A 22,602-nucleotide genomic window follows, 5' to 3' on the forward strand; every position below is an offset into this window, starting at 1 on the left:
ATACCTATTTCCCTGTGATAAATAGAGGAAAAGATGAAGGGATGGAATTAAAGTTCTTTTAGCCTATCAGTGCATCTAAAGAACTGTATTAACTATCATTTAAACCTCACTGAAGCTGTTTAAAGTGACTGTACATAGCAGTGCCTCCACTTGCCAGGTGAAGAAACGGAAGCTCCGAGGAGTTAAATAATGTGCTAAGGGTAAGAACTCAACAGGTGGGTCTGGATTAGAAACAGGCCCCGAGGCCTGTGCTCATTCTTACATATTGTACTTGGCTTCCTTGAACAGACCAGTGGGAAATTTTTCAGAAACCAAATGATTTGAATTGAAATCTGAGACATTGAGGTCCTAATGTTCACACTGGGTTCAGAGAAAAACTCTAGTAGTTACAGAAATCGATCAAGAAAGGGATCCATTCGTCCCCAAGTTCTGAATCATACTGGGTGATGGAGTCCTGGAGTCCTGTATGGCCCCAGTGGGGTCCAACAGACCCCTGCAGAAAGGGGAGGCTAGTTCACGACTGACTCAGTCGTCTTGGGCAGAGTTCCATCTGCATGCTGTGACCCACATGTGCTCCTGTGTGACACTCTGCTCCGTCTCTGAAGGCAGTGGCACATGAGGAAGAAGTCTCTGAAGAGCTTATCAGTGGTGGCCAAGGAGAGCAAGCCTGCACTTGACACTTCAGTAAAATCCCTGGGAAATTAAAATTGAACAGCCTCCACCCGTGTCCCCTCCAGGGCTATTACACACAGTTGGCAGGACCTTTTCTGGCAAATACCTCCTGTGGCCACCTGCCAAGGGACTCTGAACAGGTGCTTAGCTTTCTCTGTTGTCTTATGCGTCAGTTGAGGGGTTCCCTGAAAAAGTCTTGTTCTCTAGACTCAAAATAAACCAAATGTCTTGACACTGGAATCTTGGTCAGTGACAGAATAAAATGTGGGTAAGGATAATAATAATGCATTCAGACAAAAGTGGTTTTAGTTTTTGTTTTTCAAGGCAACTTTGAGTGTCCCATAAACAGTATTTTTGAGATTTCCAGAAGGGAAATCCTAGGGCTAAGAAGTTAAGAAACATTCTCAGAAACTCGGGTTAATTAGTGTCAGAGCCTGGATCCCATTCAAGATCTCACAATTCTTAGTCCAGGCTCAATTCCACTAACCACATGGCTCATGTCCAAGTACAGGATTTGTTCTGGAAAAACATTTAAAGGATTATGATAATCCAGGATGAGTTCCACTGGGCATTACTGGTATGTATTTTACCTGTTTTCTATTATACTGTTTTCCTAAAACAGCCACAGAAAACGTAGGTAAATGATCTCCCCCACTCTGTCAAAAGACCATCTGCCATTTTTGAAGGCTCTCCTAGATTTTATCATTATAATCATTTTTCTATTTCCAGTTAGCAGCATGCACCCCTTAATATGATATTTTCTGCGTAAACCACTGCTTTTGCAGATTTCCTAAGGCCATCTTGGCATTTGCCAGCCTTCTCTTCCTCTTTAAGGGTGGGAGATTTTCTCTTTCTGAGGGTGATACATTTCCACATTAGTGCCTATTCATTTCCTTTTCATTTTCTCAGAGAAAAACAATCAGAGCTCATCACTCCTGTAGTCATGGAGATCTCATGTCTCCAGAAGAAATCCAATTGTGGAGTTTCTTTGTTAATCCCATACTGGACATTGAAGCTTCCTTGTTTGGATCACAGCAGCTCAGGCAGGGTAGCTATTGAAACCAATTACAGCATGATGCATAACCCACGGGGTGGAGAAGTGAGTGCACAAGGGGCTGTCCTGGGCTGTAGGGGCTGTGCATCCAGTAGGTGCTCAGGTAGTAGCTGGTAACTGGGCAGATGCAGGAACCGGAGCTCTAACAATCCTTTAGACTCTTGAGTCCCCAGGGTGCCATGCCCTTGACCCAGCCTGAACCAGTGCCTCCATCTTCCCTGCAAATCCATCCTCCGTCCTTCCCACCACAGCACCACCGTCTGCTGAGTTGCACACACCCCAGTTCTCCGCAGTCTGCCAGCTCCTTCCTGCAGCTCCACTCTACAGATGCACACTGTTTGACCCATCCTCCCTGTCTTCCTCCCCTCCGGCCCTCCATTCTTTGCTCTGGTTCCTGACTGCAGTCTCCTAGGACCCCATCTTCCACCACTGCTGTCCCACATCTGCTCCAGCAGTGAAGGCTTAGAGCAGGTCCTTAGCAAGGCCTGGCTGAACAATGGGGAGATCCAGGTCTTCCTAATTTGCAAATCTGATCGTGTTACTTCTGGGTTTTAAGTCCTTCAATGACCCCCATTGCCTTTGGGACAAAATCGAAGCACATAGGTCATTCAAGGATTTTGGGGGATCATCTCCATCAGTGCCCATTCACATCCCCGGTCCTGGCCATCCTTGGTGAATGACTGGCAGGACTTCTGATGATGCTCATGTTAAGTGTAGTGGTTGAATATGATCTCCAACTCAGTCAGATGGAACGAGGCCACATTCCAGCTCCCCTGCCACACTCTACAACCTGGAGATAGTCATTCACACTTTTTGAGCCTCAGTTTCCTCATCTGTACATGGGGCTGCTAGCCTCACCTAGCAAGGTTGTCATGAGGGCTAGATGCATACGGGTCAGACACTTCAGGCCATTCTTGGCAAAACAGATACTCCATAATTGTGACCTGAGATGATTACTTTATCCTATGGTACTTCCTTCTACCTGCTCACCCTCCTCCACCTTTACCTGACAGATCCTCTCCCGTCTCTCCTTAGTCCCCAGATCAACGCCTTTCTGAAATCACCTTCTGTAACCATGGAATGTTGGGAGCTTAAGTGGTGGAGTCAGAAGTGTGGCTTTAAATCCTTGATCTACTGTTCCATTTTCCTCTAGTCTAGCCTTTTTAAGACTTGGTTTACTTGAATGTACAATTCGGATAATAAAATAATAGTACCGCACCTCATTAGAGTTGTCAGGAAAGAAATATAAGGTTTGTAAAAGCTACCGAACAACTACTGAATTCTTCCTTCGTATTTGGCCTTATTTATATTAGCAGCCTTCCTTACCTTTTATCAAGAACTAGCCACTGTACTATTTTAATCCTTTTCTTGTTTCTGTTGGCCTCTGGCCTGCAGAGTATTTAAGTCCAAGTTCAGGGCCTTTTTCATCATTATATCACAAGTACTTGACACATCATTCAGTCACTGGGACAGAAGATCCCGGCTGCTTTGTCAAAACAGGGAACCCTTGGCACTGTACTTACTGTAGGAAGACTGAGACGGAAGAATGTTGGGACTGGGGGTCACTGGTTTCACTCTGTAGAAAGTACCAGACACTGGAGGCTAACTGGTACCACACCATTTCACCCGGCACCATGGCACTAGGACAGGAAGCCTGTCCCAGGAGGGCTGGGACTCAACTTCTTGACATGACACATGCTTCATCTGTGGGATTGGCTATGTCATGCTGGCTCTTCAGAATTGTGCCAGTTGACAGTTAACAATGTGTTCCCTGGGAACTCCACGCATCCCTGCTTTGTAGCATTTGCCATTTGCCATGGTATAAAATATGCTCCTGCCCTGGCACTTTCAAACCCCACTGTGATGTTAACCAACTTGCAAAATTCTTCCAAATTGAGCCACCAGTCAGTAATGAGCTGGCTCCAGCACAACACTATGTATACTTCTTACTTTAGTTTTTCCTCCTGTAAAATGGGAATCTCGTAATGAGATCACCATGGCTCCAAACATAAATACCCAGGAGGCAGGCCAAATGTGGTAGAGTTCTGGAAATGTGAACATTGTAGCCATGCTCCCTCCTGGTGCTCACTCTTCCCATCCACCAGCTGTGTTCTTAGGGTTGGGATCCATGCCTACCCTCTCCTCTCAAAATGCAGCCGTCCAGAGTTCTGCTCGGAGCTCTGTATTTTCATTTTATCCTCCCGATCGGGACTCTGCTTTCTGCAACAGACTGACTCAATTAGCCTTTCATTCCAGAGTCCAATTGTGAGTCAATTCTGAGGTTGTTAAGCGAAATGAGTCTGGTGGCATTAGCCCTACGCCCAAGGACAGTAATCCGCATCACACTGTTGTTCGTTTAATAGTCTGCTCAAGAGACTCTGAGAAACAGGAGCCTTGTCTCAGAGGGACAGACCAGGAATGTGGGACTGCCAGGTCAGAGCTGTTCAGCGGCCAGGTTGTATGCAGAGCTGGAGCCCAGCTGCCTGGACTGCACTTGGCCTTTGCAGCGTTAGAAGCCCAGTACTGCTAGATCATTAACTTTCATGACCAGGAAAATTCTTCTGAAATTAATACTCAATCCAAGCTGCATGCCATCGGTGTCAGCTGGGTAAGCCTGAGCCATCTTTAGGGATTTCCTCTGAAAAACAAATTCTTTAACTAGGCAAAAGAAAATAGCCAGGTTTTGTATCCTTTCATGTATTCAGTTAAAGGCAGAAAACACCAGCGAGGTACAGGCTATGCTTGAGATCCAGGCGAACACACCTGCTCACAGGCAAGCTTCATTGGGAGGATTTTGCCAAGCCACTTAGCTTCAGCGAGTGGCCCTGATCAGGAAACTTTATAAAGGGCCTAAGAAGTATCAGCCACCATGCAAAGAAAATAAAGCAGACCTCTGGGACCTGCCACAGGGACTTACTGATGGGCCAGGCACCCAGAATACTCAGAGCTCCCCAGATTGCTGTAGATAAGGTCGCTCAGGTGCACCTGGGTAGCGGGTTCAAGAAGAGATCTACAGGAACATCATGCATGCTGTGTGGTATACGGTGAACTCGGACCAGTTCTCAGGCTTTGGAATGCTGCTTCTAGGTAAAATTGTAGGAAAGGGATGTAGATATGCTTCCTACAGGTCTTTATAAACCTTTGTGATTCTCCACACACCCTGCCCTGCTGAGCCCCACCAACCCAAGCTTTTTGGTATCATAGAGTCTGAGTATGCCAAGCAGATACAGTTTCTTGGGTGGAAAGTAGTAAAAATAGCACTGGATATGTCAGTAGCCAGCTCTGTGATCTAAAGACAAGAAAACCCAGACAGCCTCCCATTGTCTCCCATAATTGTCGGGTAATTTAAATTCTCCCAAAGTCCATTGAGTCCTCCCATAGAAATGGAGCTGCTGTCTACTGAGATGACCCCAGAGGTGGTCCAGTTCTCATTCAGGATTTCTCCAACAACACCCTCTTCAGACTGAGAAATAGCTAACTGGCCACAAAAAGCCCTCTTCCTCCCCAGACTAGTGCATCTGTGACCTCTCCGCTTCTGGATCTCTGCAACTTCCTTGCCACCCAGGGCTTCCGGGTGGACTGCGCCAGCCCCTGGACAGTTCCCAAGGTGCAGACACAGCTCCAAACACAGGCCCACCGTGCCCTCAGCAAGCCCCACTGCCCTCGTGCCCTTCACTTTGTTCCCCAAAGAGAGCTCCTCAGTGCCACTGGGCCAGGATAAATCACTTCCCGCTGGGCCCTGGGAGGACTTACAAGACAGAAACATGCCTTCTTCAAGCCAGGAGGAATTATGGGAGCAGATGGGCTGTAGGATCCTATTTTGATGCCAGGAACATGTTTCTGTATAAAGTAAATATTTTCCCACTGTGGATCTCCGGTGAGTGTGTGGAGAAGCACATTTCCTAAAGATGCAAATAAGTCTAGTCAGAAATAAATATTGAATGGAAACTTCAAAGCCTCTGGATTCTCCAGTTATAGGCTCTAAAGACTTCTCTCCAAATAAGCAGATACACACAGGTGGTTGAGGGTTGGGGGAGCGTGGGGGACAGTTGGGAGGTTGTGTAGAAAGGATGCCAGTGTTTTAATAGTTCATGTTTTCTGTGTGTGTGTGCGTGTGTGTGTATGTGTGGAGAGTGGCTTCTCAACAAAGGAATCAAGGAAAGTTATTCAATCCAGTCTTAGGTTTATTCGTGTGTGTGTAAGAATTTTTCTCAATATATGTATTATATATGTAAATGTATATATATACAAAAATACATACATATATGTATTACTTTTTACCATGCTGGGGGTGGAACCCAGGGCCTCACACATGCTAGGCAAGCTCTGTACCATTGAGCTATAGCCCCAGCTCCTTAATATATGTATTTTCACATGTAATTGACATGTATTGTACCTATTTATGGGATTCAGTGTGATATTTCAATACATGCATCCATGTAATGATCAGATCAGGTTAATGGACACATCCATCACCTCAAACATTCATTATTTCCTTGCAAGAAGAACATTCAAAACCCTCTCTAGGACTAGCTATTTTGAAATACACAATCAATTGTGGTCAACCATTGTTATGCTGCTGTGATAGAACATTAGCAACTTTTCTTCCTCGCCACACCCATTAACCACCCTCTCTCCTACACCCCTTCCCAGCCCAGGGACTGAGGATCTTTAAAAGCACATCTTTGCCTTTCTATTGTAGATCTCGCCTTGCAGATTTTTTTACCAACTGCCAGCCGGAGTCAAGGTCTGTCAGCAGCTGTCTGAAAGAGAACTACGCAGACTGCCTCCTGGCCTACTCGGGGCTGATTGGTAAGAGGAGCCGGGGAGAGGGATGGGGGAGAAGCAGCTTCGTAATGCCCACACCCTTTCCACAGTAGCCTGGTGGCATCTGCATGGGTGAAAATCTCCCAGTAGCCCCTGTGCTGGGGTTTTGACGATAGGCCCTTTGGGACTCACCAAGCACAAAGGCAAGTGAAGGTCCCTGTTGGGGAACTGACCATGCAGAACGAGGAGTAGGAGGAAAGACTGGCCCTGGAAGAGGGAGCAAGTCCCGCAGAGCTCACGGAGTCAGGGAACTCAGGGGCAGAAGAAGTCATTCAATGCGGGAAAATCTGAAAAGCTGATTCTCAGAAATGGCCCTTTGAAAATAAAATCCCTAAATCCCAGGTGCTTCTTGTCATTAGTGTTCTTGGTAATTCAGCTCCCAATGTGCAGGGGGCATCGTGTCCCCTTAGATGATTCTACTTCATGGCAGAAGCAGTACTCTCTGTCTTTTGAGACCAGAGGCTTTAAGTGAACCATGTTCTCTCAGCATTCAAGGGAACAGTGCCTTTAAACAAGGCACCCAGGGTTGGAAGAGAAGGCCAAACTTGTACCCCAGGATAAATGGGGCCAGCAAGAGGAAAGGCCAGAGTCCCAGGCCCCAGAGATGGCAGAAGCCCGGGTGTCAGGGCTCTGCCATGGCTGGCATTTGAGAAGGAACACAGAGTGAAGGCTGGGAAGGGTGAGAGAAGTCACAGTTGTCAAAGTGTAATGGCTCAGCGCAGGTGTGCCTTCCTGCCAGGCACCTGTGTTAGGGTCACGCACATCAACAGCAGGAAGAACCTCCCACCCAGCACGACAGCACAGACCAAACCCATCATCAGCTGAGTGTCTCCGGCAGGAGAGTTTGGGAGAATCAGCAGTGGGATTGAATGCAGGGTGTCACTGTTCTTGGCACACCTGTCACCCCAGCCTTTTGGAAAGGGACCCGTAGTCCCTGGGCTGTACCTCCCCAGGTATGCACAGATGTCCTTGGTCTGACCTTCCTTAAGTCAGTATGCCAGCTTTGGATTCTCACTCTCCTTCTCTTAACAAAGTTAGTCTCTCCTAGAGATTACTTATCAAATATGGAATTATACAAATAACAAGAGAAAATACAGAAGTAATTAGCATATACTCATTTGTTAAAGAAAAAATTAAAAAGACAAAACCAGAGAAGCCAACAGAAGAAAACAGGAAATATCTACAGCCTTGCTCCCAGACCTGATTGCTGTTAACCGGAGTCTGTGTCCTTCCAAGAGAACACGCTCATTGAGTGCCGCAGGTGGCCAGGATTGGGTGCTGCCAGCACTTCCTTGAGGTCATCCTTAGGTGTGCAACCCCGAGCAAGCCTGAAGAGAATGAAATGGAGGAAAAAGTGGTAGAGGCAGTGTGTTCTGCAGGTCAAAATTTATTTCTCTCTTGGGTCTGAATCTCTCCCTCCTCGTGGGTTTCTGGGTCATTGGATCCTAACTTCTTTCTGCACAAAGCTTGTTCCTGCTTCTCCATGAATCAGGGATCCATTACAGTCCCAGGCATGCAGTGACCTTAACCACCTCACTCAGCTTGTGGGGGCAGCCGTTGCTTTCTCAGTGGAGGTAGATCTCCCTCCATGCTGTAGGCTGAGTTCTCCTGCAAGGGACATTGGGTTGTATTCAATCCAAGTCAGCAAGGAATGTAGGGCAAAAACAATCTGCCCTTGACCCAGAGGCGCTTTGAAAATTGTTTTTCTATCTGTGAACCAGGTCCATCCTAAGGATTTACTGACCACCTATGACTTTGTACTTCCTTGAAAATGTCTAAAAGCAGAAAGTGTCTTGGCCTGAGCGGGCATTGCCTGGTGCAAGCCACCCAGGGGGAAGACATTTGGGTTGTATTAAATATAAATGCACTGTGTGTTTGTGCCGATCCAGACCTCACCAGAAAGTCGTGAATCCCACAAGATGTAGCAGGAGGGACCACCCGGCATTTCTCTGAGGACCCTGGAGACAATACTCTAGGAGCCCTTGGCTCAGAGAATTTCCACTGTTTGTTTCCAATTCTTTTGCAGCTTGGAAGACTAGTCAGTAAGGATCTGGTGCACAGGAACCTTGCTGCCTACATTTGTGTACATCTGGGATGCAGCAGAGCCTGTTGAAGGCTTCTGAGCTTCTGTGGGTTACTCTGCAGAATCCGCTTCTGAGGGAAGTGGATTCAAAGCCCTAAAAGGATCTTTAAGATACGCATACCCAGTGCTATCTATTTATGAAGATTAATGACATTTTCAAGAAAACGCAGGGGATTTGGCAACTCGTGCATTCCAAGTTAATTCTCTCCTGCTCCACAACATCCATACCATTTGTGCAGGGAAAAACATATCCTAAATGCAGCTTAAGGAGTTCTGTTATAATTTTTTTAAGTAAACGTGTGAATTGTTTTATGTGTTCAAGACAAATTACCAAGAAAATTCACTGCTTAACATAATTTCCCATTCAGCAAACACCGTGTTTGTAATTATCCACATCCTCTGTCAGAGGCACATTTGTGTCTTTCCAGAGAATTCCATATCATCACAGGAAAATGACATGTCTTGTTTTTACTTTTTCAGGTACCGTCATGACCCCCAACTACATAGACTCCAGCAGCCTTAGCGTGGCCCCCTGGTGTGACTGCAGCAATAGTGGGAATGATCTGGAAGAGTGCTCCAAATTTCTGAACTTCTTCAAGGATAATACGTGTCTTAGTGAGTTTCAAAAAAAATCAGAAGCATGCGAACACGCACACATGCTTCGCTCCCCAGGGTCGAGCCGGACCTTCTTATTTCTCCTGTCTGCCATCCATCTCTCTTCCTCTCCCCCTCTCTTTCCCTCTCTCTGTACCTTTTCTTGGTCCCTGGTGGTAAATCCAGCTCCTCTTGACCATGCTCCGTGATGCATGCAGCAGACAACTGTGCAGATTATGAAGCTGGTGCTGCCAAGACTGTGGATCCAGAAGCCTGAGAGATCAAGAGATTGAAATGACCGAGGATACATGATGTGGGAAAGAACGCTTCTATCCGCAGATCAAATTTTGATCTTGGCAGCCAGCTGAGAGTCCGTTCCCAAGGTTCTGAAAACCTGGGCGGAATATACAATGTGAGAAGCTCAGACAAATTGGATGGGGATAGGCCTCCAAGGACTCTCCGGGAAAAATTAGAATGTTGACATCGATAGCCCCTCGGATTTTCAGGCTTGGCTCGGAGCATAAGCAGCAGATCTTGAGTGGGGAAAGCTGGCGATGCACCCAGGAGACTAGCCATGTCGGGGATCTCAGGAGACCAGATAAGCACCGGTGGGTGGAGGGGCGGGGTTCCTGCTGGGAAGCAGAGTTGGTTATTATCACAGTGTCCTTTAGGCAATTTGGAAGCTTGTTTCCCACAGGGACAGGAATATAGAAATGAATGTGAACAATGGGCATCCATCAAACTCCGAAAGCCCAGTTCCCAGTCTCCCTCATGTATACCTGAATCACCGTTGGTGATGATCCAACTGAGATATTTGAAAATTGCACTCACTCTTGTGACAGCCACTGTTTATGTGTTCTGTGTGTTCAAACTCATGCTACAGGGAGTGTAATTCATGCATTCTCTCATGCACGAGGATCCTAGGAGGCATAGGAATTATTACATCCGTCTATCCATCTTTCAGCTGAGTAAAAGCCTGGCATTCACATAGACAATCTGTGACAGAGTTGGGACCCAAGGCCTGGTTTCTTATGCAGCCCCCGTCTCCTGAGAGCCTTGTTCATGCACGGTATTGAAAGACCTGTTGGACAAGAACAGAATCCTGAACATTAGAGCTCAGGTCTGACTTCCTGTTGGGAGGGGTGGATCCAATTTCTGGGAATCAAGTTCCGCCATCCCGCTGAGAGACTTGTCCTCGAGTGACAATTTCTCCATGATGCTCTGCTGGATGTTGACTGATTTTTTTTTTTTTTTTTTTTTAAGAATTAGCCAACAATTTACCATGTACTACAAAACAGCTTTTGAGTGTTAATCTAAAACACTCTCCTCATTTCCCTTACTGAAGAGAAAAGCATAAGTCATCTGCCCACAAAAATGCAGTTCAAATAATGTGACTGGAATTAGTTTCTCTGGTCCTCCTAAAAATGAAAGAAGCTTTTGGATTCATAAGTGAAATTCAGACCCACAGAATTGGGATCCTGTGTGGAGGTATTGCATCTTGCACTCTTCTGGTGGATGCGAAGCATAATGAAGACAAGGGAATGACAAGAGTCAGCACGAGGAAAGATTTTACTCACGCTGACTAGAAAACTTTTCCCTCACCGAGAAATTAAAGTTGCCCCTGCTTAATAACATTTTGGTGAAAGGTAGACTAGTCTGGTATCTTATTGCTGATGACTTTTCAATAAAAAATAAATGCATTTGGTCTGCAACGAGGGCCAGAATCTTTCAGTCATTCCACTTATACTTGGATTAGATGGAGCACAGAGCACCAAAGACAGAGGACTTGTGAATTCAGTCCTTGTATAAGGCCCTAAACCAGAAGGAATTAAAATTGATCAATTCTGACCTGTAAGAAGAAACCCCGTTCTGCTATCTTCAGATTAAGCCAAACCTCTCACAAATTCCCCAGCCAGCAACACAACTGCAACCAATTGTTTACTTCTAGTTTGGGAGAAGGAAACAGTTACTTTTAAGCCAAGTGCATGTAAGGGGAAGAGAGGAGAATGGGATGCAGGTGGTCTCTCAAGACTTTATTCAGACATCCTCCTCCTGCCCCCTTTTCCTCTTCTCCTCCCCCTCTCCCTTCCTCCTCCTCCCCGTCCTCCTCCTCCCCTCCCCTCCCCCTCCCCTCCCCTCCCCCTTCCTCCTCCTCTCCTCCTCCTCCCCCTCCCTCCTCCTCTCCTTCCCCTCCCTCCTCCTCCTTTCCTCCTCCCTCTCCTTACCCCTCCTCCTCCTCTCCTCTTCTCCTTTTCCTCTCCTCCTCCTCCTTTCCCCTTCTCCTCTTCCTCCTCCTCTTCCTCCTCTTCTTCTCCTCCTTCTTCTCCTCCCCTCCTCCTTCCTCTCCCCCTCCTCCACATAACCTCCCTGGACCACTTTATCTAAATATCCACTTCTCTTCCCTCCCCCGTGCTCCTCACTCCCCAACCCCCTTGCTTCTGTCTTTTTCGTGCCCCCCTCACCATCTCTGTGTTACAAACTTTACTCTGTTGCTGTACTTCTGATTTACAGCCAGAAATTCGGTTGGGGAAGGACTTGTGCCTTTTGTTCCTGCTGTTCGTGGCTGTGTGTCTCGCACGTGGCACTTGGTAGGGCCTGGCACTTGGTGGATATTGCAGTAACATTTGACTGAGCGAATGAGCAAGTGAAGGGGGCCAGGGCAGGCACACTGGGTGAAGCTTCAACAAACGGCGGGAATCTCTTGAATCTTTGCATCCTAACAAGTAAAAGTAGGTTTTTACTGTGGTTCTGGGGTCATCGAAGGAAACTAGTCCTTGTGCACCCCGTCTCAACCTTCCGCTCACCAGTTAAGCCATGGAGTGTGACTGGAAGCATAAAAATAGCACTTATATTAATTCGAAACTATTTCTTACAGTCCCCCAAAGTGTAAAGTTACACAGGAAACAAGCTTCCAATTTGCCAAACTTACAGATAACAATTTGAGAACAAAATGTCCCTTCTAAGGGAAAGATTAGGCCTGAATTATTCTGTCTTGTATATAGAAAAATGCCAACTAAGAGTTGTAGATTAACAATTTGCACATTCAGGTCCCAAATGAAGGAGTTTGATTTCTTATACAATGAATATGAAATAAAAAAAAAAAAATCCTAAATCCAGGCCAAATCCCTGAAGGCCTGATTAAAAACTGTTTTTTATTCATCTTGGGGAGGGGAAAACACATAACCAATTTACTCTTGCCATAAAAACAATCTAATCCCATGAAATTGTAATAGGCTTTTAAAGTTTTACATTTTAAACTTTTCATTTAAACAGGGCTGCTCCTATCTAATTATGCAGATTTTGTTTGGAAGACTGGGAGCAGAAAGGAAAAAATAATCTTACTTAAATTTTCACTAGATATTGATGAGGTTTGGGGTAGATTTTTCTTTTAAAGAAACTGGCTGCATTTGCCTGCCAAATTAGTTGAATTGCCACTGAGTTGCCCCAGTCTCATGATTAAAAGAAAAAGGCACTAATTAATTTGCTTTTAGTATAGAATTTTGACAAAGTGTAAGGACCTTCTTGGAAAAATGGCAGTTAGGATCCCAAGTATCAGGTCTGAGGCTGGATTTCAAAGGGCTTGAGAGATGAGTATTTCAAGGCGAAGCTCTTGCTCAGCACCTGGCACATAAATAGAAGCACAATAAATATTCGTTGTGCATGGCTAAGTGTTGTGTGTGGCTAAGTGTCCAGCTCAGTGTTTAATGGCTGAATTGATTTTGGGGCACCTGGTCCCAAAGACTGGCTCTTAGTACATGCAGGGGGTAGATGGGTGGGTGGGTTTAGTTCAGAGAAGTTCAGTGCCGTAATCAGAATTTCTCGTGTGCTTCTCTGACTGTGTGTATCCTGTTACATTTGCTGCTTGACTTTGAAATTGGATTTCCTCCTGTTTTACTGCAGAAAATGCAATTCAAGCCTTTGGCAATGGCTCCGATGTGACTGTGTGGCAGCCAGCCCTCCCCGTACAGACCACCACTGCCGCCACCACCACAGCCTTTCGGGTCAAGAACAAGCCCCTGGGGCCAGCAGGCTCTGAGAACGAAATCCCCACGCATGTTTTACCGCCTTGTGCGAATTTGCAGGTGAGAACCAAGTCTAGAGTTCCTGTTGGCATTCACTTCTGGGGGGCACGTGGATTCATTTTCTGGAACGCACAAAAGAGATGGCAAATGCTTCTTAGAAGTGAATTTTGAAACTGCATTTTTAAACATAAATGGAGATAGGGACATCTCATACAGTAGAGAGGAAGGTGGATCATGAAACTGACTCTGCCGTTTACAGGGCATGTGACATTGGCCAAGGCACTTGTGTCTGGCCCTGTAAAGTGAGAGGTCTATGCAGATGCACCCCTAAGGTTTTGTCGGCGTGGCGGTACAGTTAGGCCGACTATTCATGACACCGATTCCGTGTTCTCTGTAAAGCAGCAGCACACTGAGATGGGGCACTCTGGGGTTTGTAACCGTCGTGGGCATTTATGTGTCCCATGGAGTGCTTGACTGTCTCTGAAAGTTAGCCAGAGTGTCACTGGTCAAGTGTGGAGTCCTAGACAGGCCGCGCCTTTAGGAAGCAGAAGCTCATATTCTCCAACAGCAAGAGGAACCATGTACTGCTCTGCAAAACCCAGCATGTGCCGAAGGGTCAAGAAACTTCTTGGGGGAGACTCCAGGTCTAGGAGGGCAGACCCACAACTACTTATAAGTGGTGACTTCCTACCTGCAGTCCAAAGCAGAGTGTTTATTCTGCCTTTTTAACTGATGGTTCCTAGTGATAGTTAAGCATTCAGCTGTTTGGCAAGACCTTAGTCATTTGTGTGTCTACGGAGAGTTCTCACACCTTTCACCGCTTTGGATGACATCCACCTAGCGGCTGTGGGAGAAGCACTCTCACTGTGATTCTGTAGCCTCGTTCTCACTGGAGGACAAGGGCTCACCCCACCAGAGAAGTGACACTCTTCAAGTCCGCAGAGCTGGGGGCCACAGAAGCAGGACGGGGCATCCGTTCTTTCATGGTTGTACCTTTAGTAGTTTTTGGTTAGTGGTGGTGACCCCGTGGTGACTCCTGCTGGCGATAAGGATATTGTCATAGCCTGTGTGTAAAGCACTGTGCTGTCACCTCACACTGTCACTGGAGTACATTCCCCATCACCTTCCCCACCAAAAAAGGCCCCTTTGCCACATCCCATCTTGCCCCACAGCCTCCTGGTTCCCTAGGAAGTGCTGGCCAGTGTCTCTACTTCTTCTGATTTCTTTTCTATCTCCTCACTCCCAGTGGCTCTGTCTTCTTCCTTTATGCCCTTCATCTGAGCTTTTGGTTCTCCTAGATCCCCGTCCCCATCCCAAGGCACAGTCTCAGAGACACTCACACAAAATCTCAGGAGAAGGCAGACGGGAAACCCCACAGCCCAGGGTCAACCTGAAGTCCTTCAGATTTCTAAGGCATTTCCTGAGCCCTTGCCATTTCAAAGCACTGTGCATAGAGCACCAGAGCTAGGAGGTGGCTTAGGGATTAATCCTGTGACATCTAAACTGCTCCGGCCTGCAGCAGGGCCCTGAGCTCCAGACAGAGATAGGAAGAGCCTCCTACCCAGCCAGCTGGGGATCTAGAATCAATCTAGAATCGGGCAGGGAGCAAGATCTCTTCAGAGCTGGCAGGGCTCCGTGCCTGCTTCCTCCCAGGTCAGCCTTCGTTCTCTCTGGGTCCACTCAGGTTCTGGTGTCAGAAAAGAGGAGCGTCCAGATGAAGCATAGGACCCTGTGATCATAAAGTGATAGCGGTTGGGCCAGCGGTAGTTTCTGATCAGCAAGGAAGGCGAGCTCCAGCCGCAGGAGCGCGGGCATCTTGCTGCACTTCTAGGTGCACAGGGGAGATGCAGAGGTTGCCTTCAGCCTGCTGGTTAAGTCCCTCCGTGCTTCGGAAACTACGCGGAGCTGAGCGTTCAGAAACTTTCAACAAAATCATTCCTCACTGAACTCAGAGTAGTAGGTACAATGCAGCCTGTCCACATTTTTCAATGGTCGGACTAGGTTAACAGAGAACATCTTGGATTGGTCACCATCGGAAACTTCGTGAAAATCCACATCAGCAGAGAAGAGGCTCTCGGCCACAGGATGCGTCCCCAGCCCCTGCCTTGTCCCCATCACTTGGACTCCCCGGGTGCAGGGCTTGACTTGGCCACACAGCCGAGCCAGTACTGTGCCTCCAACACAGATCTGCCCAGCCACCCCTTCCCTCTGGGAGGACTGTGTACTGCCGCAGGTTTCCCTGGCAACGCTGAGTAACACACCAGATCTATTCCCAAGAAACAGTACCTTTCCATTTCCTGTGTTAGTGAAGGAACTCTGTTTCATAAACAGGACCCGAAGTAAAATTGAAGCCTGGTGTTTATCCCAGGACTGCCATTCAACTTCTTGGCAGAGGGGGCGTGGAGGGGGAGGGCTGGCTGGGTTAGAGCAGCCCTCCTCTCTTCCCTGTGGTTCATGTGGGCTGCACAGCATCTGCCTCCAAGGGAGGCCCCAAGCTCCCGCAGACCCTTACCTGGCTCCTGAGACGTGGGCTTTGTGGCTCAGCTTGTGGACCAGCAAGTGTGCCAGCCTCCCCAGGCCTCAGCTTCCTTGTCCAAGCAAGAGTGTGACCAGGTGCTAGAATCCGGAGGATTAAGTGAGGCAGGATGACTGCTCTAGAATGACCCTTGGAAAATGTCCCATGGAATGCCCAACCCCACGTCATTTGGCCACATGGTCCCTTTATGCCTTGCTCGGGGCTGGGGCATTGGGGCGTGTGGGGAACACTAGTGGGAGTTAGCACAGGCAGGTGGCGTACTTCATTCTTCAGACATTCTGGATGCTTCTCCCCCTTTACTCCTTACAGCAGCCCCATGAGTTGGGTATGGTGGACATCTTTCCCCTTTACAGTTGAGGAAACTGAGGCAGAGGGGAGCTAGTGGCTTAGCAAAACTCCCAGTATTTCTTCAGCGGACTGGTCCGAAGACCAGTGTGCTTTGGTCTTATTCCATGGCTCTTGGGCAACCAAGACTCTTTGAGTTAGGAACAGACGGCAAGGAGGAAGGGAAAAGCTGGATTCAAAAGAGCTGTGCCCTGTTTCCTCCTGAAGGCCAGTGACAGGCCGAAGATAATGCCAAGCTCGTATTTTACGCTGGGTTTCTTCATGCCTCTGGTCTTGGAGGGAGTGTATGGGAAGGACTCAGAGTTTACAGTAAAACTTTTTGTAGCTTGATGGCCTGTTGTAGGGTGACTTATATGAAGAAGATAAAAGGATCATTTGAGGCCAGAGAATTGGAGCAGGGGACATGGGGACTGAGAGGAATGAGTGTGAAGGGTCTTCACCCGATGAGCGTGGTCCCTCTGGCTGATCGGGGCTCTTGCCCAGCCCAGGACTCCAGGAGCCTCCTGCTGCTCTTCCTCTGCCTGCCTGGCTGTCTTCTGATGAGTCACCGTCTGCCAGGGGGTCCTAGAAATACCTTAGAATGGCATTTGTCACAGCCGCCTGTGTCATGACTCAGAAGAGACCACCTGAGACCAGCCAGGGCTCTGTGGGTAACAGATATGGAGACAGTTGAGCATCGCTGGCAACTCTAAAGTTCACTTCCCATGAGAGGTGCCCTCTTGTAATATTTTAAAATATACAATAATATGAGAAAACTCTCGGGGACTAGAATATCTGTCTTAACATTTGAGATAGATCTCCCCCTTGGAAGGGAAGAAATAAGGGTAAACATTTTCAAAAGTCGGTCTTGAGCTTTATGACAAGCACACCTAAGGCAGCTCTGTTTGGGGAATGGGTGGCCTGGGTATGGTGGTTATGGGGCGGCTCTTATGACAGGCTCTGCTTTAAAAAAGGAAAGTTGATTGATTAGTATAAAATGTCATGGAAGTGTCCAAGTGCTAACCCGCTGAGGTGATAAAATACCGGGTTTGGGGTAACCCGCCAGGCGCCCATGTCAGGATTAATTGGCAGTCGTATTAGTAACAAGCCTGACCCAGGCTGAGCTATTGTCCTCAAATTCCTCTGACTGGTATAAAGTGGTCACATGAAAAACAAAGAAACCTTAAGAATTCTGCCAATTAAACTTCATCATCGGTACACTTGAGTGGCCTGGTAGCTGGAAAAGCTCAGGGTATTTAAAACAAATGGACTGTACTTGTCACTTATTTAAAGTAAACATCCTTGGAGATGTAAGTCAGCCTTGGAAACACTCCCCTCTTGCCTCATGGTACCCCGCTTAACTCTGACAGCTTGTCGTGAGGACATTTCAATGTGGCATTTGTAGACCTCAGTTTCCATGTTCAGACAGAGTACAGTTGTCCCTTGTCACCTGCAGGGGACCAGTTCCAGGAGCCCCCCAATGATACCAAAGTCCATGGGTGCTCAAGCCCCTTACAGAAAATGGCATAATATTTGCATACATCCTACACATCATCCCATATTCTTTAAATCATCTATAAATTACTTATAATACTTAATATCATGTAAATGTTATGCAAATAGTTGTTACACTGTATTGCTCTGAGAATAATGACAAGGAAAGAAATCTGTACACATTCAATACAGATGCAGGGCTTTGGTTGTGGGTGGTGGTGATGGTTTTTTTGTTTTGTTTTTTACAAATATTTTCCATCCGGATTGGTTGGCTCCCCAGGGAGGGCAGTAAGCCTAGGGCCCATTGCCCTGTCTCTGCCTGCCTCAGACCCTTTCCCTGGCAAACCTCATGCCAGGTCGCAGGACAAGCACTCAGAACCAGGGCCGGCAGGACAGCCAGAGGACAGCTGCCAGCCCATCAGCAGGAGTTCTCGTGACCAGCGTGAGCCACAAGGGTTTGTTTTGTTTGTTTTGTTTTGTTTTGTTTCATGAGCCAAATAAAACACATTTGCAGGTGGGACAGGGAGGGGTGGCAGTTGCAGATTTGGGTTTAGGTCTGCTGCCTTCATCCTAATGGGACTTTCACAGGAAGGAACATTCTAGAATGGAACCAGCAAAGCAGCTGGCTTGGTCTAGGAGAGATGAGGGCAGGATCCATGTAGACAGCCTTGGCTTCCTTGCCCAAATCAGCAGTGCCAGGTTGGTCCCTCCCCACCACTGACCCCAACAGGCAGATGGTGCTCTCTGGTGGTCAGACCTCTTTATCCTTAAGGAGTGTGCCACAGGGATGGGTAGCTGGAGTGTCGGAGGAGCAGAGAACTCGAGGTGGGCATTTGCCTGGAATGGCAAACCTGCAACAGACTCTGGATTTCAGTCCAGGTCCACACCTCCTACGCCCCAGCAGAATCTCCAGCCTTTCCTTCTCTTCCCAGAACAGTGTCCCTCTTGTACAGCAGCCTGGGCCGCATGTAACCCAGTTTTGCAGTAGGTAGGAGGGGTGGAGGGAAGGCAAGGTGTCAGCTTTTAATGCCTCCATATTCCGCATGAGAATATTGGAAATAAGCTATATGTAGACAGCCCTACCCCTCCTCCACCGCTGGGACCTCATTTAGACCCAAACAAAGTCCATTTGTTCCAGATAGGGCCAGACCAAACCAGAAATGATTTTGAAACCCTTGCCGGGAGCTAAACCCCCAAAAGTCTAGAGGTGGCGGAAAGGTGATTATGGAAACCTGCTAAATACCCGGGACTCCACTGGCTGTGACCAAGTGAAATTTCAAGTGTTGAGTTTTCAAAGGAAAAGCTGCCAATGGGTGTTCTGTAAATCATTTGTGCCGGCAGACTGACCCCATTATGTCAGCTAATCCTGGAAATACAGGAGGTAAATTTAAATCTTCGAGCATGAAGCACTTAATCAATATTCTAAATGTTTTTCTTGCAATTTATGCTTGCAGAGCAATGGGGTGCTTTGGCGTCCCGTTAATCTTCCACCGGAGGAGAAGAGGCACTTGTGAGGGAGGCCAGGGTGGTGGGATTTTGCATAAGAGACCTGGTGGGAGAGCAACCCTGGAGACTGAGGGAGGGTGCTTATTTCCACCTCAAGCTCCTGGTAGGGAGCCTGAGCTGCTTACTCCCTCCTCCCAGGAGCGTGGGACTGGCCCCCAAGGGCACTTCCTCAGGCTTTCCTTTTAACCTAGAGTGGACAGCCTAAGTGAGAATTCTGACTCCCTCCCAGTGCTGTGTGACCTGGAGCATGTGTCTTACCCTCTCTGAGACTCTGCTGTGAAGCCCTACCCATGTTTTCTGTTTCTTGTGAGCATTAAAAAACAGCATAAACACATGAAAGGGACTGGCCAACCCTTGGTGCTTGGGAAGTAGCCTCACTCTTATGACCAATGTGATGCCCCAGAGCCTTAGAAAGACAGAGCTCTTAAATTTTGCCATCTTAATTAATAAGATGGGTTTGAGGAACATTACCTTGGCATTTTTAAGATGTCAGTGCAGAAAGTCCTATGGAAGGAAGGGAGGAAAGGCATAGAATATTCTTCGGACCCCAGGCCAAGAAGGAAAGGAAATCAAAGACAGTAGAGAAAGGACCAGGTCTCCAGGGATTGGGGCTGCTGCAGATCCTACCTCTCTGCACCCAGCAGGCGTCTCCTGGGGTTCCCTCCTGACAGCTTCTCAGAGCTGCGGACTGTCAGCTCTCTGTGGGGCTTGGTTACCAGGGTGCGCTGTCTGCCAGGTCTTGCAGCATTTCCAACCAGTGCCGACCTTGGGGAGAAGTGACAGAATAGTCAACAGGAACCTCCTAGTGTGGCAAAGACAGTGCATCAGAAGCAGCCCAGCCTCTGAGCCCCAAAGCTCTGCTAACTTCTCTGTACCTGCGCTCCATGGCTCCGATTGTGTGCTTACTGTTTATCTTCAAAGTCTCATTTGTAAAAGCTCATCTGAAGCCATTAATATCATATGTGAGATCGTGGGTTCAGTGTGTTCCTCTATTAAAGTCAGTACATAAATATTAATAAGCAAGTTTTTGCATGCTGCATAGAGAAATGCCGCACACCACCTGTGGTCCTGACCCCACGTGAAACTGATTGTGAACAATCTAACCTAGAACATACTCCTGGACAATTGGCTTTGATAACTTACATCACCTCTGCCTCTAAGCAACACATAGGACCTCCCGTGAGTAATGTTTGCAGTGACCCCAGAAAGCCAATACTATTATTCTCCCCATTTTTCAGACAAGAGGCCTGAGGCACAGAGAAGCTTGATCAGCGGAGGAGAAATAGCAAAGTGACTGTCCTCACCCTCTGTGTTTTCAATGCCTTCGCTCTATCACCTAACTCAGGGCACTTTAAACATTTTGTTTCTGGATAACATTATTCATCACTATAGATTAAATCAGTCCCTAAATTCTTGTTGAACATCTGGCAGATTGAAGTGCTGACTGGTTCATAAACTAGCATAAAGAAAAATAATGAGGCCTATCCTACTCCAACTGGTGTATGGCAGTACAACTCAATTCCGACGCTGGCCACCTGGAGCTAGAGTCGGACCATGGCTGAGGGCACAGTCCCCATCCATTTTGGATACCTGCTATATGCATCAAGGGTTCCCAGGCTACCTACACTTTGGAACAGCTGGTTATAGATTCGGGGCTCTGCAGGATCCCCTTACATTGAATTCACTAGACTGGATCAAGAAACTCAGGAAAGTGCTATACTTATGATAACAGTTTTAAGTAAAGAATACAAGTCGGGGCCAGGTAAAGATGCATAGGGCAAGGCCGGGGAGATCTCTGTCAGGGGATTTCTGTGCTCTCCCCCCATGGAATTAGGCCATGTTACTCTTTTGCCACATGAAAGTGGTTACCAGCCCAGAAGCACCACCAAGCTCCATGTCGTCACTGGGTTGCATTATGTAGACGCGATTGACTGCATTGCTGACCACGTGACTGAAGGAACCCTCACGCCTACTCTCCACTCCCTGGAGATCAGGTCAGGCTGTCCTCCCCTGGCTCAAAGCCCCAACTCTGTGTCCCTTGGTTGGTTTTCCTGGTGACCAGCTTCCTTCCTGAGTCATCTCATTAACATACACTGAGGTCTGATGCCAAGGGCTTCTGAGTAACAAAGACATGCCTGTCACTCCAGAAATTTCAAGGATTTAGAGGTTATCTTTCGGGAACCAGGAACAAAGCCAGTCACATTCTTTATTATACAACAATGCCTAGCAGAGTCGATTGTTTTAAAATGTAATTTTAATTCTAGAGATACACCCAAAACCAAAATTGAAATTTTGAGCATAGGTTTACTTTATCACTTATTAGCCGTGAAACTTTGGGCACATTGTTTATGCTCTCTGCCTCAGTTTCCTCGTGCGTAAGATGGGGTCATTAAGGACGAGTCGCATTCCTGCGTGTGAAGCCTGCTCAGGGAAGTCCCGCCTCCTGGTTAAGGCTGTGACATAGGTTTCAAGGGGCTGTCAGCACTGAGATGTCCCTGGCGCCCTTCATGCCACCTTCAGTAGCAAGAGAAGAACTCCTGGCAGAGTTATGAATTGCTCTGTGAGTCCTGTTTCCCGGGGGGTTTTCTGCTCTTGGCAGCCCCCTGGTAGGATTTTTGCACATGTAGAGCAAACCTGATATAGATAAGAAAACGAATGAGGCCCTGTCACAGTGCTGGTCTAGAATGCAGTTTCGAATCAGAAGCTTCTCCACGGGAAGTCACTTGCTTCCCCGGCATTCTTTGCTGAAGGTAGGCCGTGCACCCTTACGCCAACCATGGCAATTGCGAGGACTGTTTCGTGACCTCATGGCTGTGAGTGACCAGTTCCCCCGGGGTCAGGTTCGCTCCATGCTGGCACTGGAGAGTTGCAGGCTAAGCAACATCCTCGCCTCCACACTAGAGACCAGCAGCATCCTTCTCCCAGTGTGACAACATCAGATGTCCCCAGGCATTGCCAGATGTCCCTTGGGGGCACAATGCCTGTGGTTATCCTGAAGGGAAGACTTCTGCAAAGACCCCCTTTTCCTTCCTCTCAGTTCTTTCCTTATAGGAAATGAAGCCTGAGGAGGTGTCAGAGCAAACTGGTACCTTGGACTAAATCTTCAAGGGCAGTGCTGTGGTTACTTCTTGTCCCAGTCCCTGTGAGTTGTCACAGCAAACACAGCACGTGGGGTGGCTGAAGCAATTTCCTTCTCATCATTCTCAAAGCTGGAAAGTCCACCATCTGGGTGCAGGCAGTTGGGTCCCTGGTGGGGCACCTCTTCCTAAATGGCCACCTTCTTGCGGTGTCTTCACATGGAGGAGGGAGAGAGCTTGGGCTTCTCTTCCTCTTAGAGAGCACACTAGGCATCAGGGATTCAGCCTCTGAACTGAGGGAGGTTGGGAGACATTCATTCCCAGAGGCTACTGAAACCCCACTGGGGAACTTTCTCTTCCCTGAGAGTGGCACCTATGGACGGTACCATGGGTGACATTATCTTGAGTGCTTG

General features: G+C 47.6%; 1 protein-coding gene across 3 annotated transcripts in view; it reads left to right on the plus strand.

Annotated features, from left to right (window-relative positions):
• The window catches only part of GFRA1 (GDNF family receptor alpha 1), a 191,336-nt gene that overhangs the window by 149,608 nt on the left and 19,126 nt on the right, over window positions 1-22,602 (plus strand). For all 3 annotated transcript variants that reach the window (XM_079136641.1, XM_079136643.1, XM_079136642.1), the window contains 3 exons: window positions 6,429-6,538; window positions 9,117-9,251; window positions 13,131-13,312. In XM_079136641.1, the coding sequence (XP_078992767.1) occupies window positions 6,429-6,538; window positions 9,117-9,251; window positions 13,131-13,312 (427 nt within the window). The remainder of the gene's footprint in view (window positions 1-6,428; window positions 6,539-9,116; window positions 9,252-13,130; window positions 13,313-22,602) is intronic.

The sequence above is a fragment of the Sciurus vulgaris genome (assembly GCF_902686455.1).
Source record: "Sciurus vulgaris genome assembly, chromosome: 4".
Classification (NCBI taxonomy): domain Eukaryota; kingdom Metazoa; phylum Chordata; class Mammalia; order Rodentia; family Sciuridae; genus Sciurus; species Sciurus vulgaris.